The 27,752-nt window shown below is 38.7% G+C and overlaps 1 protein-coding gene across 17 annotated transcripts in view; it reads left to right on the top strand.

Annotated features, from left to right (window-relative positions):
• Positions 1-27,752, top strand: part of CEP63 (centrosomal protein 63) — a 163,669-nt gene that overhangs the window by 54,087 nt on the left and 81,830 nt on the right. For 6 of the 17 annotated variants that reach the window (XR_004031278.1, XR_004031280.1, XR_004031279.1 and 3 more), the window contains exons 7-12: positions 2,415-2,648; positions 2,944-3,083; positions 4,121-4,258; positions 5,847-5,961; positions 6,846-7,043; positions 8,692-8,778. Coding sequence is in view for 14 of the 17 variants with exons in the window: in XM_030816794.1 (XP_030672654.1) it covers positions 2,415-2,648; positions 2,944-3,083; positions 4,121-4,258; positions 5,847-5,961; positions 6,846-7,043; positions 8,692-8,778 (912 nt within the window). In the remaining 3 variants the exon portion in view is untranslated. Of the gene's footprint in view, positions 1-2,414; positions 2,649-2,943; positions 3,084-4,120; positions 4,259-5,846; positions 5,962-6,845; positions 7,044-8,691; positions 8,779-13,732; positions 13,939-14,733; positions 15,014-16,956; positions 17,486-27,752 lie in introns of those variants that run through there. The other 11 variants (XM_030816783.1, XM_030816784.1, XM_030816791.1 and 8 more) reach the window with 5 other exon arrangements.

The following is a 27,752-nucleotide window of genomic DNA, read 5'->3' as shown; positions in this document are numbered from 1 at the left end:
TCAACTCAATGTGTCAGAAATATTACCACATTTACTTTACATTTTTTTAACTGAGTCTTTGAAATCTTTAACTGAATTTGTATTTTACTGTTAAGAGCACATCTCAATTCAGATTAGCCACAGTTCAGTTGTGTAATAGCCGCATGTGGGTGACTGCAATGGTAGTGCAGCCCTAGTGCATTCTAGGCAATGAAAATTTAGAATTTGTACTTGAGTTGATTATGTACTTTTCACTATGCTTAAAAAACACTGTATTTTTGTGTGACCAAAATAGTAAATCAGTGAAAGAAGGTTATGTTCTTCATTCTTCAAAACTGAGAAGTTTATTAGTATTTAGCAAATCCAGACTCACTGGTTAAAGTATACCTTGGTTTAACTATTAGTTTATTATATCAATACTGAGTTTAAGATCACAGATTTGAGTTGATAGTGTTAGGTAGCTATTGCAGTATTAAGAAGATAGTGTTTTGCAATTATGTATTATCTGAGTGCCCATTTGGGCAGTGGGTTTCTAGTTGTGTTTTGCTGAGACCCAGGGCTGCTGTACAGATGAAGGGTAGGAATAAGGGACATTTCAGCAAGCTGGGCTCTAACCCTTTTCTCCTTCTCACCCTCACCCAATCTCTGCATTTATTTATTCTGCACAGGAAAACTTTCCTCTTTGAAAAAAAAAGTTTATATTATATTTAAAAGTTTGGAGACAGTTCCATGCTTAGCAATTGTTCTAGTGAATCTAAACCTAAATGTTGATGTTCTTCCTTTATACCATTGTAGGGATCTGGTTAAAAAAAAAAAAAAAGGCTCTTTGCACTGAAATCTTGATCGGTAATTTATACAAACAGTATTTGTCTATCTCTTCACCTCTCTTCTACCCTCTCTCTGGCTTATGAGAAGTTTTTAGCATCTACTTTATTTGACTACAGTATACAGTACAGGATTTGGACCTGTACTGTAAATAATAAAATCTTTAAATCTGCAATAGATAGATTTCCCAGAGATATTTCTACTTGTATTTCTCAAGTAAAATTGTGTGCTTTTACCTTTAGAAATATTTAGAATAAGGGAAGTTTACCTCTACAAATTATTTATATTCGTCTTCAATGTGTAGATGAAGTACCAGCCAGGACGCTGGATTAAAACTTGTAAAAACTAAAAAGTTTGGAGCTAAAACCCAATATTGCTGGGATGCGTAGCCTAAAACATAGTAGTCAGTAAATATATCATTGAGAGAAACTAATTTGAGATGCATTATATTTGTTTACCTCTTTTAACTCAGGAAGTGTCCAAAAACTGATGACAGAACCAATCTCTCCTCCCTTAGAAGCACCTTTTCCTCCAATAAACAAAAGTCCACAATTTCTCCATTTCTCTGAATTTAAAGAGCATTTTATGGTCACTTTGACTAATCTAAATATGAATGTTTATAATGTTAAAACAGAATAATTACAGCATGCTCTAGGTGGGGGGGGGCGGAATTTAAACTACAAATTTAGTGATTTTGAAATTCTGATTTCTAAACTTCCATCAGAAATATAATAATGCATTATAGTTCCTATTTCCTGTGTTTTAAATAGGAAATAATTCCAGCCAGGTTGCAGTTGAATTTCTGTGTGAGTAGGTAGAATACTCTAGCATCTCTTCTCCTGAGGAATCCCTTTACTTTATCCATTCTTTTCTATTTATTTATTTATCTGAGACAGGTTCTTACTTTGTCACGCAGGCTGCAGTGCAGTGGCGCAATCTCGGCTCACTGCAACTTCCGCTTCCTGGGTTTGAGTGATCCTCCCATGCCACCATGCTTGGGTAATTTTTGTATTTTGTTTGTTTGTTTGTTTTGAGACAGAGTCTCATTCTGTCACCAGGCTGCAGTGCAGTGGCGCAATCTTGGCTCACTGCAACCTCCGACTCCCTGGTTCAGGTGATTCTCCTGCCTCAGCCTCCCAAGTAGCTGGGATTACAGGCACGCGCCACCACGCCCAGCTAATTTTTGTATTTTTAGTAGAGACGGGTTTCACCATGTTGGCCAGGATGGTCTCGATCTCCTGACCTCATGATCCGCCCACCTCAGCCTCCCAAAGTGCTGGGATTACAGGCGTGATCCACTGCACCTGGTCAATTTTTGTATTTTTTATAAAGACAGGGTTTCGCCATGTTTCCAGGCTGATCTTGAACTCCTGAGCTCAAGCCATCTGCCCGCCTCAGCCTCCCATAGTGTTAGGATTACAGGCATGAGCCACCACTCCTAGCCTCTCAATTCTTTCTTGCCCCTTCTCAATATATATATATATATATATATATATTTTAGTGAGCCAGTGCCTTATGCTTTTATGGAAATAATAGTTTCATTTTAGTCTTATTCATTGATTATTTTATCATTTCCCTTTTAGCTGTTGATTGATAGTCTGTGTTTCTAGGCTCAGCTTGCCAATCGGAAACAGAAATTAGAGTCTGTGGAACTTTCTAGCCAATCAGAAATTCAACACTTAAGCAGTAAACTGGAGCGGGCTAATGACACTATCTGTGCCAATGAGTTGGAAATAGAGCGCCTCACCATGAGGGTCAATGACTTGGTTGGAACCAGTATGACTGTCCTGCAGGAGCAGCAGCAAAAAGAAGAAAAATTGAGGGAATCGGAAAAGCTATTAGAGGTCTGTTTTAAAATCACTGTAATTGGGGGAAGTGTGTGTATGAGTGTTTTAAAGAGAGTGTTGTTAAGCTAGAACTAGGTTCTACAATCCATACTTTTTTCCCTACTTTATAAATGATGGATCAGATATTGATAGTTTTATTAATATTGTGACTGTTAACTTATAGTCTGACTTCCTGGCTTCTCATGAAATAGAAAAATTGTAATAATAGCTGGCTTAGAAATTTCTGAGTATTTTGCAGGTTCTGCAGGAAGAAAAAAGAATTGAAGGAAAATTATATTTGACTTTTTTGCAGGCTCTGCAGGAAGAAAAGAGAGAATTGAGGGCAGCTCTTCAGTCTCAAGAAAATCTCATACGTGAGGCAAGAATACAAAAGGAGAAGTCACAAGAAAAAGTAAAGGCAACTGACACTCAACATGCTGTAGAAGCTATAAGGTAAATCTAATCTTAAGTATTATTCATCTTAGCCACTTAATGGCTAGGTATTAAGCACTAGGCTTATTTTTATTTTATTTTCAGATAGTCTTCTGTTGCCCAGACTGGAGCGCAGTGGTGCAATCTCAGCTCACTGCAACCTTAACCTCCCAGGTTCAAGCGATTCTCCAGCCTCAGCCTCCCAAGTAGCTGGGACTACAGGTGCATGCTACCACACCTGGCTAGTTTTTTGTATTTTTAGAGACAGGCATTCATCATGTTGGCTAGGCTGGTCTTGAATTCTAACCTCAGGTGATCTGCCCACCTTGGCCTCCCAAAGTGCTGGGATTACAGGTGTGAGCCACCGCGCCCGTCCAAGCACTAGTTTTCTTTCATATTGCATATTCATAATTTTATGTTTGATCATATTGTGGATTTTCTTAATTGGCTTTAACTTCTGAGTTAGGTTTTTAAAGTGTTATAAAATTTTGTGTGGTTAATTTTCTTCTGCCGCCAGTTAGGGTCCCTGACAGAGACTCTCATGTTTAGAAAGTTAGAAACCAAGGTCAGTTTGCATGCTTGGTGAAAATCCGAACGTGCAGGGAATTGTCATCCACGTCTCCTGGAGGCCTCACTTTCTTGGTGGAATAGGTCGTGATTAGTAGCTGCTTATCATTAATAGCAGCCAGCCATTGGGCTAGCCCTCTTGCTTGATTTAAGTCTGGTGCACACTTTTATTTTTGCCAGAATTCTCCTGTAATTTTTCAGTTTTTTTGGTACAGGGTTTCAAGTGTCACTGAAGTGATTTTGCCATTTTGTCTTTTTCCCTTGAAAAATAGGCCAAATCCCAGTTAAGAAGAGAGTAAATTGCTGCTTTTTTAAGTATCAGCATCTCTTGACTCTTTCTTTCCTCTCCCAGTATTCTTTTTATAAAGCAGGAGACAAACTGAAGAGTTCCAAAGAGTTTACCAAAAATGATTGGGAAACACAAACTAGATATGCATTATTTTTGTTTGCAGAGATAAAGGCCTTAACAGTCATCCTATGTCTTTCCATAGGCCACGGGAAGAATCTCTGGCAGAAAAGAAGTACACCTCTCAAGGGCAGGGGGACTTAGACAGTGTGCCCTCCCAGTTGAATTTTACCCATACTAGTGAGGAACTTCTGCAGGCAGAGGTGACTCGTCTTGAAGGCAGGTACATAATTATACACACATTTCAAAAATTTCAAGTTGTTAAAATGAATTTTTGATCATCATATTGTAAATGAGTATAATAGTCATAGTAAAAAAGATAAGATTTTTTTCTAGCATCCACAAATGGCCTAAGTTCTTATTTCTTTTTTTTTTTTTTTTGAGACGGAGTCCCACTCTGTCACCCAGGCTGGAGTGCAATGGCACGATCTCGGCTCACTGCAACCTCCGCCTCCCAGTTCAACTGATTCTTCCGCCCCAGCCTCCTGAGTAGCTGAGATTACAGGCGTGCACCACCATGCCTGGCTAATTTTTGTATTTTTGTAGAGACGGGGTTTCACCATGTTGGCCAGGCTGGTCTTGAACTCCTGACCTCAGGTGATCCACCCACCTTGGCTTCCCAAAGCTTACAGGCATGAGTCACCGCACCCTGCCCTAAGTTCTTATTTCATTGAGAAGACAGAAGCTATTAAAGGAGAACCTCTTAATCTTTCTGTCATCAAATCTACCAGTCTGCCCACACCTGTGCCTTTCTGCACTTCTAAGACCAACCACTCCACTTGTGTCCTTTTTCTGTAGTTATATCCTTTCTCTTCTACATCATCAAGTTCTTTCTGTCTGCTGAATCATATCCACTGGTATAAAATATGCTATAACATCACCCATCTGGGGGAGAAACCATCCCTTAATCCTATGTCTCCATTAAGTTATTTCCACATTTCTGTATTTCTCTTTAAGACCAAATTCTTCAAAAGAGTTGTCCATACTAACTCTACTTCTTTACCTTTCACCTGTTTAGCAGCCCTTCACTTAGGTTTTCCTCCCTGCCACCTCAGAAGCAGGGTAGGAAGGGGTAACAGTTGACACGTGGTGATCCTCCTTTTTGTTCTACTGTGGTGTTGTTACTTCCTTGGGTGTTAATTGAATCCTGACCAATGCTATACCATACCCACCTAAACTCTTGTCATTGTCGTACTTATAAATTTTTTTTGGTTTTTCATACCTCACAACTTTTTGATTGGGAAGAGTGTGATATTTTGTTTCAAACACATGAATCATGATCATTTGTACACTGACATTTTCTGTATGTAAAAGATAAAATTGCTTTTAACATGAACTGTTAACCTTTAGGCAAACAACAAGAGAAATATCATTTTACACTTTTTAGGTTATCTTTAAGTAATATATTTTTTGTTTTTACATTTATTTTCTGGTTTTGGAAACCAGTAAGTATTTTCTTACTTTTATCCACATGTTAAATACACAAACATGCATACACACACATATTTTCTGCTTTATTCCTTTTGGAATACTTGGAGTACTTGAGATAGTCCTTGTTATCATTGAAGTATATGTGTACTCTTCCATTTGACTAAAAGTAAGTTTATTATTTTTGACCTTGGGACAACAATTTACATTTTCATCACAGTTTTTTTAATTGATTGGCTTTTTAGTAATATTTTAAATGAGTGAGGTGATGTTTAAGATATTGGCTGGATATTTTTTGGACATCAAGAATGTAAATTAGACAGTCCAATTTATAGGTTTCAGGATTTTGGTTTTAAGTATGGGATCTTATTTTTGTCATACAGTTTGGAATCTGTGAGTGCAGCGTGTAAACAGCTGAGCCAAGAACTAATGGAAAAATATGAAGAATTGAAGAGGATGGCAACACATAACAATGAATACAAAGCAGAGATTAAGAAGGTAAGAATCTGCATACCTAGGATTGCAAAATTGTATGTGTTTATGGACTAAGCTGTGGGTTGGGAGATTATAGGGGTTATTTTTAATGAGAGAAAAATGTAGTTCAAGGGACCACTTGATATTTAGGAGTGGAAGAGTTTGTGGAATGTGCGTAGGGAAAGTGCCTTCTTTCTCTGGCATCACCCCGATGCGCAATAAATATTTTTAAGATAATTGAAGGCTGTCCCCTTTGAACTCAAAAACTTTATTTTAAACATGTTTTGATGAAAAGTTTTCTAAAAGACATACACTTTGTTGCTTGCAAAAAAATATGAACTGTCACTTAATATTTTCTTATTGCCTAAAGGTAATATTTATGTATTGTCTCCTGTGCTATGATGTAGTTAGTATCCTTGTCAGCTATTGAGGTATGCAGAGCCGTTTGTGTCTATATGAATGGGCCCTAACTGTCCTATTTGTTGATTTGTGTTTTTTGTTACTTCTTTAAGATTACTTCTAGCTCCATTCTTCCTCTTGTTCTATTTGTGATCCTGTGGACCAAGATACCATATGAGCAAAACTTTTAGATTCACAACTAAAAAAAAGAATGAAGGTCACAAGTACTGTCCTCTAAATTGTGTGCATGGACCTTGATTCTGGTCCTCAGCACTTGAATAACCCATGTCTCCCTGTTTTGAGGTATAATAAATGATTGTAGGTATAACCACCTGAACTTCAGTACAGATATGCAACTTGGTAAATTGCTAATTTTTCTGCAGATTTAATTTAGGAGAAATTTAATGTCTTGAGATAAGGTGAACTTTTATTTTATTAGCTAGTAACATATTAGTCTATCTAAATGCTTTCTCTTAACTTTTGGTGCTTTCTTTTCTGCTTCTTTATAGTTGAAAGAACAGATTTTACAGGGTGAACAAAGTTACAGTTCTGCACTAGAAGGAATGAAGATGGAAATCTCCCATCTAACTCAGGAGTTACATCAGCGAGATATCACTATTGCTTCCACCAAAGGTTCTTCCTCAGACATGGAAAAGCGACTCAGAGCAGAGATGCAAAAGGCAGAAGACAAAGCAGTAGAGCATAAGGTGAAGCCTGAACAAAACCTTTTTTAAATTTGAAATTTGTTTTAAAGATGGAGTTGATTAAAGACATAATTTTCATAATATTTAATTCAGTGAATTTTTATTAGATACCTGCTTTGAGCTGAGAGTATGCTGGTTAGCAAAGAGTTTAGTGAGGATGGTGGGGAGGTGAGAGTAGACACAGACAAGTAAAGTGACTGTATCAGTGGTGTATGGTGAGAGTCACTAGAGATCACAAGCAGCCTGAATCTAGACCACTCGCTGCAAAGGCCTTCCAGAAGGTGTGAAAGCAAAGCTAAGTTAGGAGCGAGCTGGGTGATGGGGAGGAAAAGTGTTTCAGGCACAGGAAAATACAGAGGTCTCTAAGAGAGAGTAGAACACGCTCGCTGTGGTTGAAACTAGAGTACAAGTGGGATGAGTGGAAGGTATGAGACTGGAAAGCAGGGACTGGCTGCTGAAGGGCTCTATTCGCCACATAAAGGAGTTATACTGTGATCTTGAGGTCAGTAGGGAATGGCCGCAAGCAGGAGTAAAATTCAGTGGTCCTTAAATGGAGAATAAACAGGGAGACAGAGCACCCAGATGCTGGTACAGTGGTAAGATGGTGGCCTGTGCAGTGGGCAAGGGAGGGAGAGGAAAATGGATGCATTCTGGAGATACTGGGCTGGTAAAAATGACTGGGCATTGTATTTGATTGGCAAGGAGGGTGAGGTAGGCCGAGTTAAGGAAGGGTGTTCGACAGGATTTAAACTTAGGCAACTGATGGAAAGTGATGCTCTTTAATGAAATAGAGAAAAGACAGGGAGCAAGTTTGGTGAAGGATGATGAATTTGTGTGAAAAGTACACAGACTGGGGAAACTGGTGAAGAGGACGTTGGTTTGACACATTTGTTTGGAATAAAGGCTGGAATTTTGTATGGGTAATAGTCAATTCCACAGAAGGCCTGGAGTTGAAGATTAAAATCAGGATTGGGCTTTTAGCTGTGGCTGTCCTTTCTTCATGGTGACATTTGAAACCCCCTGAGAGACTTAATGATTGTAGTGAGAAAGCATAGCGTAAGAAGAGAAGTGACTCAAACCAAACTTAGGATACTTCTCATTTAGCGTAAAAAAGATATTGGAATGAAGCCTAAAAAAAGGAGCAGTGAGGAGGGAAATCAGTTTTTGCCAAGCCAAGGAAAGAAGGAATGTTTTCAAATGGGAATGGTCAAGCACAAAAGCTAAGGGGAATGAGAACTGAATATAAGTTATAATTTTGTGAATAAAGTGCAATTCCATGTGACGTTGCAGGTAGAAGCCAAATTGGAGGAGGCCAGCACAGGAGAATGGGTAGGGATTTAAGGGATTCAGTGGATTGAAACTTTGCTGCTTTGTCACTTGATTCATCCTGTTAGAATGATATCTTCATCCCATTCATGTTCATTCACCTTAATAGCACCTTAAAAATCTTTTTAGAAAGTCCATATATATATACACACACACACACACACACACACACACACACACGTATATGTGTATATATAAATATGTATATGTATATATATAAATGAAGAATATGACTTAGCCTAATGAAAATTCCATATGGAAAAATTTTGTAAGATGCATTTGATTTACATGTTATATTTATTTTTTTCTGCTTTCCCCTTTTCAGGAGATTTTGGATCAGCTGGAGTCACTCAAATTAGAAAATCGTCATCTTTCTGAAATGGTGATGAAATTGGAATTGGGTTTACATGAGGTACATAAATAGAAACTTAAGTTTTTCTACTATCCAAGTCTTCAAAAAAATTACTTTGTAAATATTTACATTATAAAGAGAGAGTTAAGATCAACTTAGATCCTTTTGCAGAAATTTTCTCAAAGAAAATGAAAGCAAAACAAAGCTGGAAGTGAGCAAAATATGACTCTCCACTCCAGTAGCGGGAGGGGTTTTTGTTTGTTTGTTTGTTTATTTCAGATGGGGTTTCACTCTTGTTACCCAGGCTGGAGTGCAATGGCGTGATCTTGGCTCACCGCAACCTCCACCTCCTGGGTTCAAGCGATGCTCCTGCATCAGCCTCCTGAGTAACTGGGATCACAGGCATGTGCCACCACACCTGGCTGATTTTGTATTTTCAGTAGGGACGGGTTTCTCCATGTTGGTCGGGCTGGTCTCGAACTCCCAACCTCAGGTGATCTGCCCGCCTCAGCCTCCCAAAGTGCTGGGATTACAGGCATGAGCCACTGTGCTCAGCCAGGAAGGTATTTTTTTATATTATGTATCTGATAAAATTTACCTACAGTCTGTGTTCTTAGTTGGAAGAATGTATATGAAGGACTTAGCATATAGTACGTAGTACCTGGCACTTAGTAAGTATGCAATACATCCTAGATGGTGGTATTATTATTGTTATTGTTAATGATTATTATGTTTATGTTATCTTTTTAGAAAGTATATTGTCTTTAAAATAATTTAGTTTTAATTTTATTTCTACAAGATATTCACATAATAAAATATTTTAGAATCTTTTATATTCAAGGACTTTTAGTAGGTGCTATAATGAACACAGGATGAATAAGATAGCATTCTTGCCTTTAAGAGAGATTTTGGATCAGCTGCAATCACTCAAATTACTCTAGCCTTTAAGAGACTAGAGTAATCTAGTAGCAAGGGTAAGAAATGCATACAAGCTTCTGTGAAACCAGAGAGAACATGATTAGCCAACAGTGAATTACAGTATAGATGCTCTTTTAACTGTTTTGTTACAAAATTCCTATAATTTGCAAAATGACTCATTTATTCTGACCCATCTTTTCTTGGTATAGGTCAGATGTCTGAAAATTGTATAAATGCTTTTTTCCTGCCTTTCCAGAGAGTATTCCTCCAAAAAGATATATAGTTCCAACGTGCTCCCTGTTTGCTCTGAAAAGTTCTAATTTCACAATCCAGGATTGTGGATACTGGGGTGGAAGAACATGCAAAAGACTATTATAGAGTACCTTATTTCAACTGGAAAAATGGGAGACTATTTTTGTAATCTTTCAGAAGGGTAAGATTCTCCAAACATCATGAAGCCATAGAGGATTTTACAACATAAAAATGTGAAGTTTCTGGATGGTAAAAGGCCCCATTAAAAAAGACTAATAGGGAGAAAACAGTTTACAGTCAGACAAAAGGTTAATGTAAATTATTAATATATAAAAATTCCCTACAAAGATAATAAAGAAAAGATAATCCAGTAGAAAAATAGGCAAAGGATGTAGATAGATACCTCACAGAATTAATATAAATATCTAGTAAACAAAGAAAACTGTTCAACCTCTCTAATAAAGCAAAATAAATAGACATTCTTTTCCTAATTGGTTTGATAATAATCTTTAAAAACTAATATATAGCCAGTGTTAGAAAGATGTAAGGAAACAGACTTATTGCACTGTCAGTGAGAAAGTGGATTGATATGGCCTTTCTAGAGGACAGCTTAGCAATATCCATCAAATACGTAAATACATATAGCCTCTAAATTCCTGGGTCATGTGTGTTTCTGATTTTGATAGTCCTTGCTGAATTGTTTTCAGAATGGTCTTACCTTTTTACATTCCCATAGAAACCATTTTCTAGGAGCAAATGTGCATAAAATGGTCATTGCAGTATTGTTTGCAATATCCAAAATTTTGAAATAAACTAAATATTTATTTCAATGGTTAATTTGTGATTTTATGAATATTATGCTGTCATTGAAGGTGGCAGATGAAAACACTCATCTGATCTTGCTCTATCCTCAAATCCCTCTAAAACTTATCATGAAAGGATTTATTTTTAAAGCACAAACCCACGAGGTTGGGAATAATAGGATAGGAGACAATAGCTAAACATTTTGTAAGGGAGAAGATGGGAAGGAGGGAAGGAAGGAAGGGAGGGAGGGAACTTGATATCCCTTAATAAAGTCAATACTAAGCTAGTAGTGGAGAACTCTAAGAACTAAACTGATTTACACCACAGAATTCTGTAAAGGCTTAGGATTCAGCAGTACTTGATTGAGAGACTCTTATCTTATGCAGTGATTATCTGTTCATATTTAAGAATTGAGAACTCTCGTAGTATAGTTTGAAGTCAGGTAGCGTGATGCCTCCAGCTTTGTTCTTTTGGCTTAGGACTGACTTGGCGATGCGGGCTCTTTTTTGGTTCCATATGAACTTTAAAGTAGTTTTTTCCAATTCTGTGAAGAAAGTCATTGGTAGCTTGATGGGGATGGCATTGAATCTATAAATTACCTTGGGCAGTATGGCCATTTTCACAATATTGATTCTTCCAACCCATGAGCATGGAATGTTCTTCCATTTGTTTGTATCCTCTTTTATTTCATTGAGCAGTGGTTTGTAGTTCTCCTTGAAGAGGTCCTTCACATCCCTTGTAAGTTGGATTCCTAGGTATTTTATTCTCTTTGAAGCAATTGTGAATGGGAGTTCACTCATGATTTGGCTCTCTGTTTGTCTGTGATTGGTGTACAAGAATGCTTGTGATTTTTGTACATTGATTTTGTATCCTGAGACTTTGCTGAAGTTGCTAATCAGCTTAAGGAGATTTTGGGCTGAGACAGTGGGGTTTTCTAGAACTAGAAATACCATTTGACCCAGCCATCCCGTTACTGGGTATATACCCAAAGGACTACAAATCATGCTGCTTTGACCCAGCCATCCCGTTACTGGGTATATACCCAAAGGACTACAAATCATGCTGCTATAAAGACACATGCACACGTATGTTTATTGTGGCACTATTCACAATAGCAAAGACTTGGAACCAACCCAAATGTCCAACAACGATAGACTGGATTAAGAAAATGTGGCACATATACACCATGGAATACTATGCAGCCATAAAAAATGATGAGTTCATGTCCTTTGTAGGGACATGGATGAAACTGGAAAACATCATTCTCAGTAAACTATCGCAAGGACAAAAAACCAAACACCACATGTTCTCACTCATAGGTGGGAATTGAACAATGAGAACTCATGGACACAGGAAGGGGAACATCACACTCCGGGGACTGTTGTGGGGTTGGGGGAGGGGGGAGGGACAGCATTAGGAGATATACCTAATGCTAAATGATGAGTTAATGGGTGCAGGAAATCAACATGGCACATGGATACATATGTAACAAACCTGCACATTGTGCACATGTACCCTAAAACCTAAAGTATAATAATAATAAAAAAAAAAAGTATTGAGAACTCTCAGGGGAACTTAAGCCAGACCATGACCAGAGATGCTGTTCAGCTTAATTTCTCCTGAAACTTCCAGCTATCAATAATAGTGGTAATACTGTTCTTTCTTTACACAGCTAGATGTGTGCTTGCTACTCAGTTTTCATATTACCTTTCATATTCATTTATCTGTAGTAATTGTTTATAAAATAATAACTTAGAGAAATTTTTAAAACATACCTGAACAAAGGTAAGCATTATCATTTTTTAATAAGTATGTTTAATGACATCAGACATCAAACTGGTGAAAACCTTGTCAGCAGTTTAAGCTTTCTCTGGTTTTGAAATTACATACAGTGTGAATATGTTGTACATATTATGAAGAATAATTATTAGAAAATGCCCTTTTGCATTTTACCATGTAGGAAGCTGAAGTTACTTGTACAAATGAATGTTTGGGCTAAATGTCTATTTTAATAAATTACCTAATTATCTTAATAATGAAAGCAACAGCTCTGATAAAATAAATTACTTACCATGTTTTAAAAACTGATACTAGTTTCATTTTAACTCATATGTCCTGCAGATGTTCTCTGATATTTTATCTGGCATTGACAACTTGTTGAAAGATTTTGTAGCTCATAGTCACTACTTGTACACAGATAGTTCACAGGTATATTTTAAAGTTTATGTTTTTGTTAGGAAAATTATGTTTGTCAGACCACTCTTGACCAGCTTACTTTTAGAATTTTTTTTTCTTTTTACCAAAAAGACCAAGCTAACCATGGTATTAAACTCCAAAGATTACCATAACTTTGCATAATACTAATTAAAATATTTTGTCATTAGAAAAAAAATCACCCAGACTACCATTTTTTCAAGTAGTGTCTTACCAGGAAACACCTAGAATTGAAGATTCAAGCAATAAAATTTATGATACCAGATCAGAATAGTAATTCCCACTATATACTTGAATCCTGCTTTATCATGTCCAAATTTATATATGAGTAGATACCAAAGTTGTAGAAAAGTGTTTAAGATTAGAGAGTATTTATTTAAAAGTTGTCCCTGCCAGCCAGAAAATTTTTCTCAGAACTTTTTGTTCAAATTTCTTTCCTTGAACTAGGTCTCTGTTTTCTTCCATTGGTATTCTGGGGCTATTCAACCTTCACCTTCTTGCAGAGGAAACATGGCTGCTATTTTCCTTCTTTTTCCCTGTTTCTGATTCCCTCTTACAGCTTTCCTCCATCCTGGTTCCATCCTTCCTCCACCCTCTTGGAATTCCTTGCCACACAAGGAAGCCCATTGTGCTTCTAGTGTTCCACTACCATTTACTTGAAGAATTCTTTATCTCTGTTAGTCTTAGGAGGCCTAAAAACAAAGCTTCATTAAAGCCATAGATTAACTACTTACAACTAAAAAATACTTAATTTTCCAACCAGCAGTATCACAGATCACAAGTATTCTTGTACAGATTAAGTGACTGTAGTATTCTTTTTTATTAGGCAAAAGAGATTTCACTAGCAGACCTCCAGGAGAATTATATTGCGACATTAAATAAATTAGTGTCTGAAAATCAACAACTAGAGAAAGATTTGATGAATACCAAATCTCAGCTGGAGATTTCTACTCAGATGTGCAAAAAACAAAATGACAGAATCTTTAAACCAACACACAGCAGAACAACTGAGTTCAAGAATACAGAGTTCAAGTAAAATTTCTTAAAAGTTTATTTAAAATGTATGTTGGTACAATATAACTCTCATTTCTTTGAGAATAATTTCTGACTTACAGAAATTAAACCTTCATCAAAGGACTCTGTTTAATTCTGAAGTATAGTGTGCACAAGTAAAGCTATGATCATGTTAAAAAATGGGCGGGGGAGGTGTATAGCATTTTCATTAAAGCTTTAGTTTTGTACGCGCTGGATGTCAGTGTAAACAACATGTGTATTACCTGAGGCTTTTCATGCTGCCTTCCACCTCTTCAACCCCATTTGCCCATAAGAAGTAGAATTTGGCTTTTTATAAACAGCTTCCTTTGTGTTTTTAGTCAATTCGTTATAGGCTGTTACCATAAAAAATAAGCATTCAGTGAAAAGCCACTTGGCTTCAGCTCATATTATATGGCTTACATGTTTTCCTACCCAAAGCCTTTGCTGACACCCTCACCTCCACTCCTACACCAACCCAATCCTCTAGTTAGGTTAGGTGCCTTCTTATGTGCACAGCACTTCTCCTGTCCCAGCACTAACCACACTAGATTACTCTGGCAGCTTGTTTGTCTTTCTTGCTATACCGTAAGTGTGTGAGGGCAGGGACCTGGTAGTGGGAATTGGATATTTGGGGCCTGAATGAATGAAAGAACACCTAATCTGAGTAGGTTGCCCATTTTGTAAATTCTAGCCTTATTAGTTAGGCTATTAAGCAAATTTCCTACATTTCTGTTGGAAAGGGAAAAGTTGCTACAATTTTTTATTTGTTTTGTTTTCTAATCTACCATCCAGGCCAACCCATGGCCAGCACAGACATGATGGAATAAAGACTGAGCACTACAAAACAGGTCTTCATTCTCCAAGAGGACAAGCATCGGATAGTATAAACCCCATGTCTAGGGTGCTAAGCCCCCTGCGTCCTCAAATCAGCCCTTGCAGCTCCACCAGGTCTTTGACTTCCTACTCTCTGTGTAAAACTCATTCTTTGCCTTCAGCGCTAGATACAAATGAAGCCAATTTTTCTGACACTATGTCTGAGAGTATGAATGACCAAGAAGAGTTTATATCTTCGGTATGGAAACTTTCTGATCTTATTAATTTGTTAGTTTTTTTAGTTTGATTTTATTTTCTATTTTAAGGGTGAAGAAGGTGATTTTTTTTTTTTTCCTTACTGATTCTTTTATCATAAGTACTCTTCATTATTCTCAGGTATCCCTGTCATACAGTTTTTGCTTGTGAAGACACTTTCGGCCAAGACTACTTTTCAAAATGTTCTGAAATATGTTATAGGTATTCGTCTTTAACCCTTATTGGAAATTCCCTTCCTGCCCTTTTCAGAGATGCTCAATTTTCTTCTGGAATGATTAGTTCAAGAACTGTCTCTGGGTGCCAAGATAGTCCTGAGGCACAGGCAGTGAAGGAGGAAAAGAGGAACTGCTGGAAAGGAGAAAGGGAGTGTGGAGAGGGAGGAAGGCTGTGCCTCTGATGTGTGCAGAGCATGGCTTGGGGGTCACAGATGGTGGCCCTCAGGGCAGAATGTGCCTTGGACACCATGCCAGTCCCTTGCTCCTTCCATTGCCATGCAGGCTGCACCATCTTTTTGCCTTCTGCACCAAAGCACTTGCCATGGGCCCTTCATTTCCTGTCACCAGCTGTGGCCGTATAGCTGTGAAAGTGCAGTATTTCTGACTTATTAATGTGCCACCAAGTCCATGGAAAGGTTTTCTTTTTTTTTTTTTCAAAATAAGTGCTCACTTCACTTTCTTCCTAAGTTTAGCAGCAAAATTTTTTTGGCACCAAAACTTTCCCTGGCCTGAACTGATGTGTTAGTATGTATAGACTTTCTCTATTCCCCTTAGTGTGAGTATCCATGTGTTTTGCTTCAGAAATATCAGTGTGTTTGGTGATGGGATGTTCCCTCAGACTCCACTGGGATAATACAGTTGATCCTCATTATTCACAGATTTTGTATTTACGAATTTGTCTACTCCCTAAACTTTATCTGTAACTCCCAAATCATTATGCGCAGCACTTCCACAGTCATTCGTGGACATATGCAGAGTGGCAAAAAATTTGAGTGACCGACTTGCACAATCCCAGCCAAGGTCGAAGTAGGCAGCACTCTGCCTTGTTGTCCCTGCTTATGCGGAGGTGACCAGAAGGTGGAGATGGATGGGGTGGCGCAGTGTAGGGAAAGAAGCTCAGCCCTATGCCAGTTGGATAGAGTCTGAATCCCAGCTTCAGCACCAGTTAATGGGGCGGCCCCAGGAGAGTTACCACTTCTGAACCTCATGTCTCTCATGTGAAATAAAAAATACAGAATCTACCAGAATGATTTGTTCTAGGATTTAGGATTATACTCTCCGTGTGGGGTATGTGTGTATGTGTGTATTTGTTGTATGCGTATATTTCCCCTGGGCCAAAAATTCTGTGTTGGCTAATTCAGTGTTTTGGGTGACTTTATAGAACACAACTATTGCTATTGTGAATGAGTATTGACTGCATATGGCATATGTTCTATGTTACCTTTCTAAAATCAGAATTCTGAAACATCACTAGCCTCAAGGGTTTCAGATAAGGGACTGTGGACTGAAAATTTGGAGGAGAGAAAATAATTGATTTTATCTGGCATCTAATTTATTTTTGTTAAATTTTCTGTGCTTTAAAATAAAAGTGACATACTTAGGTTTTTAAAGTGAGTTTGAAATAATAGGCATTAACTATGGAAGCATATACAAGTCTAAATTGAAATATTCTTCAGACCAATAACTAATATATGATACTTTACCTTGTTACAACTTGGGTCAGAAACGGAGAGATCTGTGTTAATTTTTGCAGAACTTACTGATTTTTGTTCTTTTATTGCTCTTGTCATTAGGATGAAAACCAAAAAAGTATCTTCAGAGGAAAAAAATCACCTTTTAATATTGCTAGTTAGAAAATGTCATGAACAGTGTGTCTTAGAAATATAATATTCTACTTATTTACACATGTCAAAATTTGTGTCTCTTCCAGTGTTCCTTGCCTGTATCTCCCCTTGGTTCAATAGCTACCAGATTTTTGGAAGAGGAGGAACTGAGGTCTCATCACATTCTAGAGCGCTTGGATGCCCATATTGAAGAACTAAAAAGAGAGAGTGAAAAGACAGTGAGACAATTCACAGCCTTAAAGTAGCCTCTTAAAAAAATCACAATCTTGGAAATAAAAATAAACACCAAAGAGTTACTGTCATCTGAAGTAGCAGCTCTTTAAAAACATGAAGAGATAAAATTATAAAAATGATACATCTAAAGCAGTGGTGAAGAAAGCTGAAAAACTGATACTTTTGATAGACAGTTTCTCTGCATTGGTTTGTTTGAAGGACTTCTTCCAGCAATAACCTGAGAGAATAAACCACTTTGCTAGACTTTTTTCTCATACGAATATTTATTATCATAAAGTGATACTTATCTTGCTGACTTAAATGTGAATAGCTATGTACTAATTGAAATAAGGATTTTATGATACATGTTGAAAATAAAGTAACTGCAGGAACTTTCTTTAAGGGAAATGTGTAGAAGCATGGATTTAGGGGTCAGACTTCCCTGGATTGGTAGACTGGTTTTGCCACTTACCAGCCAATGGGGCTGGTTATTTACTGGGCTGGTAGCCCCTCCTAGCCAAGGGGCTGGTAGTGTGTAAAGTCAGGCTGGTAGTGAATAAGGGGGGTGTGCTAAAGAACCTTAGCAAGCAGTCCTCTCTTGCTCTACACTCATGCAGAGGAGAGAGGCAGGGAGGGCAAGGGACTGGCTTTCATGCACGGTGCCCATGGGATATCCACTGGAAATAAACGTTCATCATCGGCACTGCTGAGGATGGGTTTAGATGGGAGACAAAGATCTGGATGTTGATGTGCCGGAGGCATTTGAAACCATGGGAGTTGATAAGATCCACCAGGGAGGCTGTGGAGAGAGAGGAGCAGGAGGCTGGGTTTCGGGCCATGAAAGATGCCAGCATCTGAGGATCATGGGAAATAGATCTAGCAAAGGAACCAGAATGTGCAGTTACAGATGAGAAAGGTCAGTGTAGTGTACTTGCCAGCTCAAGGGTGTGGCCCCTGTGAATCCTCTTCTGTAGTGGATCTTTCCCGTCAGCGTAAAACATCCTGTTATTTCCCCTTTTTTAAAAAAACCTCAGTTTTTTTTTTAATGCCTCTCTATTTACTGCTCTGTATGTTTATTTGCTTCCCTTCACCCAAACACTTCTGGAAAGAGTTGTCTGCAGTGACTCTTTCCATTTCCTCACCCCACCCCACCGCAGTTCTCTTCCTAACCCTCTCCAACACCACTTCCATCCCCAGACTGCTTTCTTGCTCTTGAGTTCACCAGTGACCTAATCAGTGTCTGAGCATCATTCAGCACAGTTGGACTCTCTCTTGGCTTCTGTGACCTGGAACTTCTGGTTTCCTCTCTACCTCATCCTCCACTGCATCTCATGGCTTTTCCTCTTCTAACCTCTAAGTCAGAGGACCCCCTAGAGCTCTGTCATGGGTTTTCTCCCTCAGCATTCTCTTCCCTAGAAGTTTCCATTCCATTCTCAAGCTCTTAATACCACCTATAGGCCAGTGACCCTTACATTTATTACTAATCTTGACCTCTCCCCAGAGCTGCTGTCTTAGATACCTAGCTGCTTATGCGGTGTCTTCACTTGGATGTCTGACAAACATCTTGTTTCCAAGAGAGAACTCTTTATTCTCCCTCTTGCTGAGATTCCATATCAGGACATAGCATTATGTTTGCCAGTTCCTAGGAGTTACTTATAATTTCTTCCTTACCCACATCGGCATATCCAGTCATTTGGGAGGTCCTGTCATTTCTTCCCCCAGAATCTTATCTCAGACCCAACCATTTCCCTCCTGCACTTCTACCACCTGATCCAGACTACTCTCTCACCCTGATTCTGGCAGTAGCCTCCTAACTGATACTACTCACACCAGTAATTCAGCGAACTTCTGGAGTTATCCTTTAGAAATGTAAATGAAATGGTGTCACCACTGCTTCCCTTCAGACTCTTCCAAGGCTTCTCTTTTTTTTTTTTTTTGATTGAGGCAGAGTCTCACTCTGTCGCCCAGGCTACAGTACAGTGGCAGGATCTCAGCTCTCTGCAACCTCCACCTCCCGGGCTCAAGTGATTCTCCTGCCTTAGCTTCCCGAGTAGCTGGGATTACAGGTGCATGCCACCAGGCCCAGCTAATTTTTGTATTTTTAGTAGGAACAGGGTTTCTTTTTTTTTTTTTTTTTTTTTCTGTGAACAAGGCTTTTTTTTAATTCCCATTGCTTAAGAAAATGGTGCTACACAGTAGTTGGTTGATAAATATGTATGAATTACAGGATGAATTAATAATAGATTATTCTCATGGTGCCACCATACACATTCAACATTTTAAATTCTTTTTAAAGTAGATTTTGTTTTGTATACAAGAAGTTATTTGTAAACTTTAACTTTAATGTTCTTTTGGCTTTTAGCACTTTTCATTGTCTCGTTAGACACATATATGTAATATATTCCACCCTTGATATTAAGCATAATGCTCCTGTGGGATTTAATCTTTGCATTATACACAGAATACTGTCTTACAGTACAAAGAACTCAGTGTTTAAAGTGTTAATTATAAAATAGTGAATGGATAACTGTATGAATGAATAGAACGATTATGGTATGCTGTAATAGTAATAATATAAAAATAATCTTAATTACTAAAAAATCTACATCTTGTTTTTAATATTTAGTGAGCCATGTAAATAGTGAGGGTGATAGAATACCTCCAGGTAAGCATTTTAGAAAAAAAAAGTTAGATAAGTAAAGTTTACATAATTTGATTATAAGTTAAATTTTATGTCTATATTATATCTAAATGCTTAGAAACAACTTTTTAGTGATAAAATTCACTTCTGTGCATGCAAATTGGGTAATTGTGTATCTAATTGACCACTTAGTTTGTAGTTGAGTAATTATTGTCATCAACTGCCTGTTTGCACATTAAATGAAGACCAGGTGAAAATGTTAATTAGGTTAATAATTTTAAATAATTTTTGTTATTAAAGAAGCGTATTTTTCTGCTCTTGCTGCAGTTTTGCAATTGCTATTTAAAATAGTTTTCACATGGCCTTCCAACATTGGAGACCCAGATTAGAAGCTCAAGTTCAAGCAGATGGTTGGGTCAATACATCTCATTAAGGAAACCATTTTATAGAGGCTTATCATTAATGCATAAAAGGCTATTATATTTCTTTTTAAAATTATTATTATTTTACTTTAAGTTTTAGGGTACGTGTGCACAATGTGCAGGTTTGTTACATATGTATCCATGTGCCATGTTGGTGTGCTGCACCCATTAACTCGTCATTTAGCATTAGGTATATCTCCTAATGCTGTCCCTCCCCCCTCCTCCCACCCCACAACAGTCCCTGGAGTGTGATGTTCCCCGTCCTGTGTGCATGTGTTCTCATTGTTCAATTCCCACCCATGAGTGAGAACATGCGGTGTTTGGTTTTTTGTCCTTGCGATAGTTTACTGAGAATGATGGTTTCCAGTTTCATCCATGTCCCTACAAAGGACATGAACTCATCCTTTTTTATGGCTGCATAGTATTCCATGGTGTATATGTGCCACATTTTCTTAATCCAGTCTATCGTTGTTGGACATTTGGGTTGGTTCCAAGTCTTTGCTATTGTGAATAGTGCCACAATAAACATACGTGTGCATGTGTCTTTATAGCAGCATGATTTGTAGTCCTTTGGGTATATACCCAGTAATGGGATGGCTGGGTCAAATGGTATTTCTAGTTCTAGATCCCTGAGGAATCACCACACTGACTTCCACAATGGTTGAACTAGTTTACAGTCCCACCAACAGTGTAAAAGTGTTCCTGTTTCTCCACATCCTCTCCAGCACCTGTTGTTTCCTGACTTTTTAATGATGGCCATTCTAACTGGTGTGAGATGGTATCTCATTGTGGTTTTGATTTGCATTTCTCTGATGGCCAGTGATGATAAGCATTTTTTCATGTGTTTTTTGGCTGCTTATAAATGTCTTCTTTTGAGAAGTGTCTGTTCATGTCCTTTGCCCACTTTTTGATGGGGTTGTTTGTTTTTTTCTTGTAAATTTGTTTGAGTTCATTGTAGATTCTGGATATTAGCCCTTTGTCAGATGAGTAGGTTGCAAAAATTTTCTCCCATTTTGTAGGTTGCCTATTCACTCTGATGGTAGTTTCTTTTGCTGTGCAGAAGCTCTTTAGTTTAATTAGATCCCATTTGTCAATTTTGGCTTTTGTTGCCATTGCTTTTGGTGTTTTAGACATGAAGTCCTTGCCCACGCCTATGTCCTTAATGGTATTGCCTAGGTTTTCTTCTAGGGTTTTTATGGTTTTAGGTCTAACATGTAAGTCTTTAATCCATCTTGAATTAATTTTTGTATAAGGTGTAAGGAAGGGATCCAGTTTCAGCTTTCTACATATGGCTAGCCAGTTTTCCTAGCACCATTTATTAAATAGGGAATGCTTTTCCCATTGCTTGTTTTTGTCAGGTTTGTCAAAGATCAGATAGTTGTAGATATGCGGCATTATTTCTGAGGGCTCTGTTCTAGTAGGAACAGGGTTTCACCATGTTGGTCAGGCCAGTCTCGAACTGCTGACCTCAAGTGATCCACCTGCCTCAGCTTCCCAAAGTGCTGGGTTACAGGTGTCAGCCACTGTGCCCAGCCCCAAGGCTTCTTACTGCACTCAGAATAAAATCCAAATGAATTAGTATAGCCTACAGAGTCTCAATAATCTGGGCCTGATCACCCATTGCATCATCCTTTACTGTGCTCCACCCATGCTGGCCTCCTTTCTGTTTATTGAGTGCAGCAAGCTTTAACCTGTTAGGGTCTTTCATTTGCAGTTTACCCTGAATATTCCCTTTCTCTTACCTCACCTGTGATTGGCGTTTTCCCTCTTGCAGACCTGCACTCTGGCATCCTCTCCTGAGCAAGCCTTCTTTGATTGCTGCCTCCCAAACCTGCTTCTCCCCATTTCTCTAGCTCATTGGCCTTTGTTATTTGCTTCATAGTGCTCACCACTATCTGAAATCATTTCATTACTTGATTTATGTTTGTATTGTCTATTTCTGCCTTTAGAATTAAAACTCCTTGAGGGCAAGGACTTTGCATCTCTGGTTCATGGGGGGATCCTCATCACCCAGCACAAGCCCAACGCTTAGGAGAGGCTCAGCTAGTTTGAACCAATGGAAAATGTCATTCCTGAGGTGCACCACATCATTTCTTTCGTGTTGATATGCATGCTGTCCTTCAGTTTGCCTCCTCTTCCCACACCCTGTCATGTGCTCCTAAAACTCCCCCTTTACTTGGCTACTTTATCTGGCTTGGCAAAGCTTTCCCATATCCCCTGACCCACATCAGGGAATGTTTCTCCTCATTGCTCTCATGGCACCCTGTGTGTGGCCCTGACTAGACTGTGCTATCCGCTTTGAGTTCTATCTTTCAGGGGCTAAGTCTTGCCTACATCCTCAGTCAGCATGCTGCCTAACACATAACAGATCGTAAGCAAATACTGGGTGGATGAAAATCACTACCATTCAAGGCTTCATTGTATTTATCAGTAAAACTGAAATAATATCTAATGGGGTTGAGAAGATTTACTGAAAATATATATTTGAAAGGGCTTTGCAGATTTTAAAAGTACTGTACCTATGTGCATTGCTATTATATTCAGGAGATTTCTGAGTTGTAGACAGTCCCAAGCTTCAGCTTAAAATCTGTAGACTGCAACCCGTCTCTGAAATGTTTGTACTATGTGTTGACAAGGAGGAACAATGACAGACTCTGTAGTCACTGGAAATACTTAAGGAATCATGAGATACTATGTATTTCCTTAAATTATACTGTTTTTAAAGCTGAAGTATCTAATAGTTAATGGGTTGTCCAAATTTGTCAGAGCATTTGACTGTAATGTCTCACCATTTTTCAAAAAGATACATTAATAGCAAATACTAAAATGTGTCAAGACTAAATCTGAGTTAGTGTCTTAGCACACATTTTCCAATATCTGTCAGTGATCAGGGTACCCAAATGAGATGAGAAGATTAGAGATTGGTCGTCTACTTTTGGTGTTTACAGATAATGTTTCATTGGGCAAGTCATCTCATTCCTCTTGTCCTGGATTCCCAATGAATTTTCATCTGGATTCCTACGCAGATTTTAGCTGAAGAGGGCAAAGTTGACTTCCCACTGTGGGCTGGACCTTACCTTCCCTTGCAGCCTCATTTGATCTCAACAAGTGTAGAAAAAATACTACAGCACTCTGTGTTTCTATGACATCTGCTTAAACCCAAACAATTCTCACCTTCTCTCTCTTACATACACATAACACCTGGTAAACTGTGGGTGATGATTTTCTGTTTGCAAAACACTCGAGTCCAGTACCTAAAAGTTACAGATAACAAAGATAATTATAAAATAAGCTCTGTGGCATGAGAACATAGGTTAAGCAAACAGTTGTCATGAACAGCATTGAAATGTAGAAAAAGTTGGAAATGTGTCAGCTTGTCCCAAAGCAGTTTGGAATAGTATAACTGCATCAAAAACTAACAAACAGATTCAGGGCAGAGGGAAAATGAGGACCGTAAACATTGATTCACTAATGAATCTAGTTGTCCAGTCCAGTTGCTAGAGGAAGGCAGCCAAGTTACCTCTGAGCTTCAGAGGGGGAAAAGCAGAGGAGAAAACATTTACCTAAAAGTTTTATGGTGCCCATAAGATAAAAAAACAAAACAAAAAAAAAATAGGCTTAAGAAAAGCACAGATTTTTTCTGTGTGTTTGAATAAGCATTTTGTAAAGTATGTGAGTATCCAGAAGAGAAGTCCAACATTTTCATAACTGGTAATAATAATCTGCACAGCTCCCCCTACAGTATGCTTCACTGTGGGTTGATGGCATAAGGCTGACATCCAAATTCAGAGGAAACTGTTCTGAGAGGGCTCCAAACATGATTGCATAAAGCTCTCATGGCCTGAAAAGGGAAAATTTAGAGGGATGATAGACTGCTTTAAACCAATCTTTTGTAAAAGCTATTTCTCCACAGTGCAATTTTGATAATTCAGACAATACAGTTCACTTTTTTTTTTCCCTCTCTGTGAGGAACTAGAATTTGGGAATTTTATGTTGCCCATTAAGGCCAGGTTCAATTATTTGACAATCATCCAATCAGAAGAACTTTTGCACTCTTCTTACGAAAAGAACGTAAGGCAGTAGTTGATAGGGGAACGTCTAGAACTCCTTGATGTTAAATGCAAAACATTTATTAATGTTAATAATAGTAATATAATAATATTAAATGCAAAAAATGTGCATGTGTGCATTTTTCTGGGGAGAAGGTTCATAATTTTCATTAGAATCTTCAAGGTGTCTGTGAATCAAAAAGAGATTAAAAACCATAGCTTTAGGGACTAGAGTTCTCCCAGAATGGTATCCCGTTTCCTGGGGAGAGACATAAAATTGGAGGAGTCCAACCTCTCCCTTCTGGGGCTGAATTTTAAGTGCAGTTGAATAATCATTCAAAATTTAAGCTTTTCAATAATAAAAAGACAATTCAGTTCAAAAATGGACAAAAGATTGGAATAGACATTTCTCCAAAGATGTACAGATTGCTAATAAGCAAATGAAAAGATGTTCAACGTCATTAGTCATCAGAGAAATGCAAATCAAAATCAAAATGAGATACCATTACACATCCACTATAATAAAAAAAATCGACAATCACAAGTGTTGAAGATGATGTGGAGAAACTGGAACACTCATGTTGCTGATGGGAATGTAAAATAGTGCAGTCACTCTGGAAGACAGTTTGGCAGTTCCTCAAAAAGAGTTACCATATTACCCAGCAATACCAATCCTAAATATATGCCCAAGAAAAATGAAAACATATCCACACAAAAATTTGTACACAAACGATCTTAGCAACATTATTCACAGTAGCACCAAAGTGGAAGCAACCTAAATGTCCATCCTTGATGAATGGATAAACAAAATGTATATCCATGTAATGGAATGTTATTTGGGAATAAAAAGGAATGAAGTATTATACTACTGATGCCACAGCATGGATGAACCTTGAAAACAGGAAGAAAGCCAAAAAAAAATAAAATCACATATTGTATGACTCCATTTATGTGAATTGCCCAGAACAGACAAATCTATAGAGATAGAAAGTAGATTGGTAGTTGCTAGGGATTGGCGGAAGGTTGGGGTGGGGAATGGGGATAGGATTGGGAGGTGAAGACTAAAGGGTATGGGGTTTCTTTTTGAGATGAAAATGTTCTAAAATTGATTGTGATGGTTGCACAACTCTGAATATAACAACTAAAAACAACTGAATTGTGTACTTTAAATGGGTGAATTATATAGTATGTAAATTATATCTTAATCACTTTTACAAAAAAAAAAAGCCTCTGATGCATGGCAGCTCCTTAAAAATATCAAGTTTATATTAAGGAAATATCACAACACATATAGCACAAGCTATTCTAAAGTTTTCTATTTTCAACTCTCAGTTCACATTCAGGGGTAACAGTGGTACCTTTCTTGGAGAGAGTGGATGATCAAGCTCTGTCAATCATTGCTTGTGGTGTGGGGCGGCTCTGCACTGTGCGATGTTGTGGGGCGGAGGGCCCGGGGCCTGCACACCGCAGGGGTTCCTGCACTTCCCGATGGGAGTTCAGTCTTGGTGCTGCTGCCTGCTAGGCGAGGGTGCAGGCAGCAAAGGCCACTCATCAGCCAGGCAGTGTCTTGGCTAAGTGTATTCTAAGGAGAAGCTGCAGGAATGCTTGGCGCTAACCTCAGTGCTTAGAGGAGGACTGTTGACAGAACACTTTAGAGAGGATTGCAGACCACTGATGTGGAAATATGAGCATATTGAAGTTCTGCCCTAAGACTGCTTAGCAAGTCCCTCAGTATCTCTACAAGCATGACTGGGCAAAGTAGAGAAAGAAAAGCCAAGTACCTTACCTAAACCTGCTTTATTTCTTTGGCTATGAGAAACAGATCAGCTAAGAGACTCTTTGAAACTAGTTTTCCCAGTCCTTTTCTGGAGTGGCTATCCCTTTGACAGGCATCCAGTGTGGATGGGCTAATCACCAGTTCCCAGAGCTGTCCTGATTTCTGTGGCACCGGCTTTGGGAGGTAATGGGGGCCTCTCAGTGGGCCAGCTCTTGGATTTGTCTTGCCATTGATGTATAGCATAAACCCAAACAGCCCACCAGTCCCTGACTTTTCTGTGATCTAGGACATGCGTTTCAGATCCCCAACTTAAATGAAATACAACGAACAAGACCGGAAGTGTTATCTCCCAGTTAGTTTCTTCAGCCACAGGCAAGCATAGCCCTTGGTCCCAACAGGAGCATGCACTGCAACCCTGCAGGTCCCTGTGTAACCCAACAGGGCAGTGGCTGGGGCAGGAGCTCAGTGCTTCCCCAAGGATCCCCTTTTCTGGAAGACAGGCGCCTCAGCCCAGCATGGAACCCCAGCAGTAGCCTGTTCATATTAATAAATTCTGGACCATGAGCAAAGGACAGGAAAGGTTCCAGATTGATGATATGTTCAACCTGCTACCTCCTGCATGAGCTATGACTTGTAGACTAAGAAGGCATCACCTGATCTGTTTATTTTGCTCCAAAAAGGTTTAACATTAACCCATTGTTTAACAACACCAAGCAATTCCAGACTCTTCCCCATGCAAAGTCATTCCTTAAATCCACATGTCTGAAGCTATTTTCCAGAGATCCAAAATATTTGAAGTATTAAGTGTTTTATTAGTCCATTTTCATGCTGCTGATAAAGACATACCTGAGACTGGGTGATTTAGAAAAGAAAGAGGTATAATAGACTTACAGTTCCATGTGGCTGAAACCTCACAATCATGGTGGAAGGCAAGGAGGAGCAAGTCAAATCTTACATGGAGGGCAGCAGGCATAAAGAGATCCTGTGCAGAGAAACTCCCCTTTTTAAACCATCAGATCTTGTGAGACTTATTCACCATCACGAGAACAGCATGAAAAAGACCTGCCCCCATGATTCAACCACCTTCCACCAGATTCCTCCCACAACACGTGGGAATTCAGGTGAAATTTGGGTGGAAACCCAGCCAAACCACATCATTCCACCCCTGGACTCTCACATATCTTGTGTCCTCACATTTCAAAACCAATCATGCCTTCCCAACAGTCTCCCAAAGTCTTAACTTATTTCAGCATTAACTCAAAAGTCCATAGTCTAAAGTCTCATCTGAGACAAGGCAAATCTGAGCCTATGAGCCTGTAAAATCGAAAGTGAGTTAATTACTTCTCAGATACAATAGGGATACAGGCATTGGGTAAATATACCCATTCCAAATGGGAGAAATTGGCCAAAACAAAGGGGCTACAGGCCCCATGCAAGTCCGAAATCCAGTGGTGCGGTCAAATCTTAAAGCTCCAAAATGATCTCTTTTGACCCCTTGTCTCATATCCAGGTCACACTGATGCAAAAGGTGGCTTCCCATGGTCTTGCACAGCTACACTCCTGTGGCTTTGCACAGTACAGCCTCTCTCCCAGCTGCTTTCCTGAGCTGGCATTGAGTCTGTGGCTTTTCCAGGTGCACAGTGCAAGCTGTCAGTGGATCTACCATTCTGGGGTCTGGAGGACAATGGCCCTCTTTTCACAGTTCCACCAGGCAGTACCCTAGTGGGGACTCTGTGTGGGGGCTCTGACTCCACATTTCCCTTTCGTACTGCCCTAGCAG

Source organism: Nomascus leucogenys, chromosome 8 (genome assembly GCF_006542625.1).
Source record: "Nomascus leucogenys isolate Asia chromosome 8, Asia_NLE_v1, whole genome shotgun sequence".
Lineage (NCBI taxonomy): Eukaryota > Metazoa > Chordata > Mammalia > Primates > Hylobatidae > Nomascus > Nomascus leucogenys.
The sequence above is the reverse complement of the archived record's forward strand: the minus strand, read 5'-3'. Positions and strand labels throughout refer to the sequence as shown.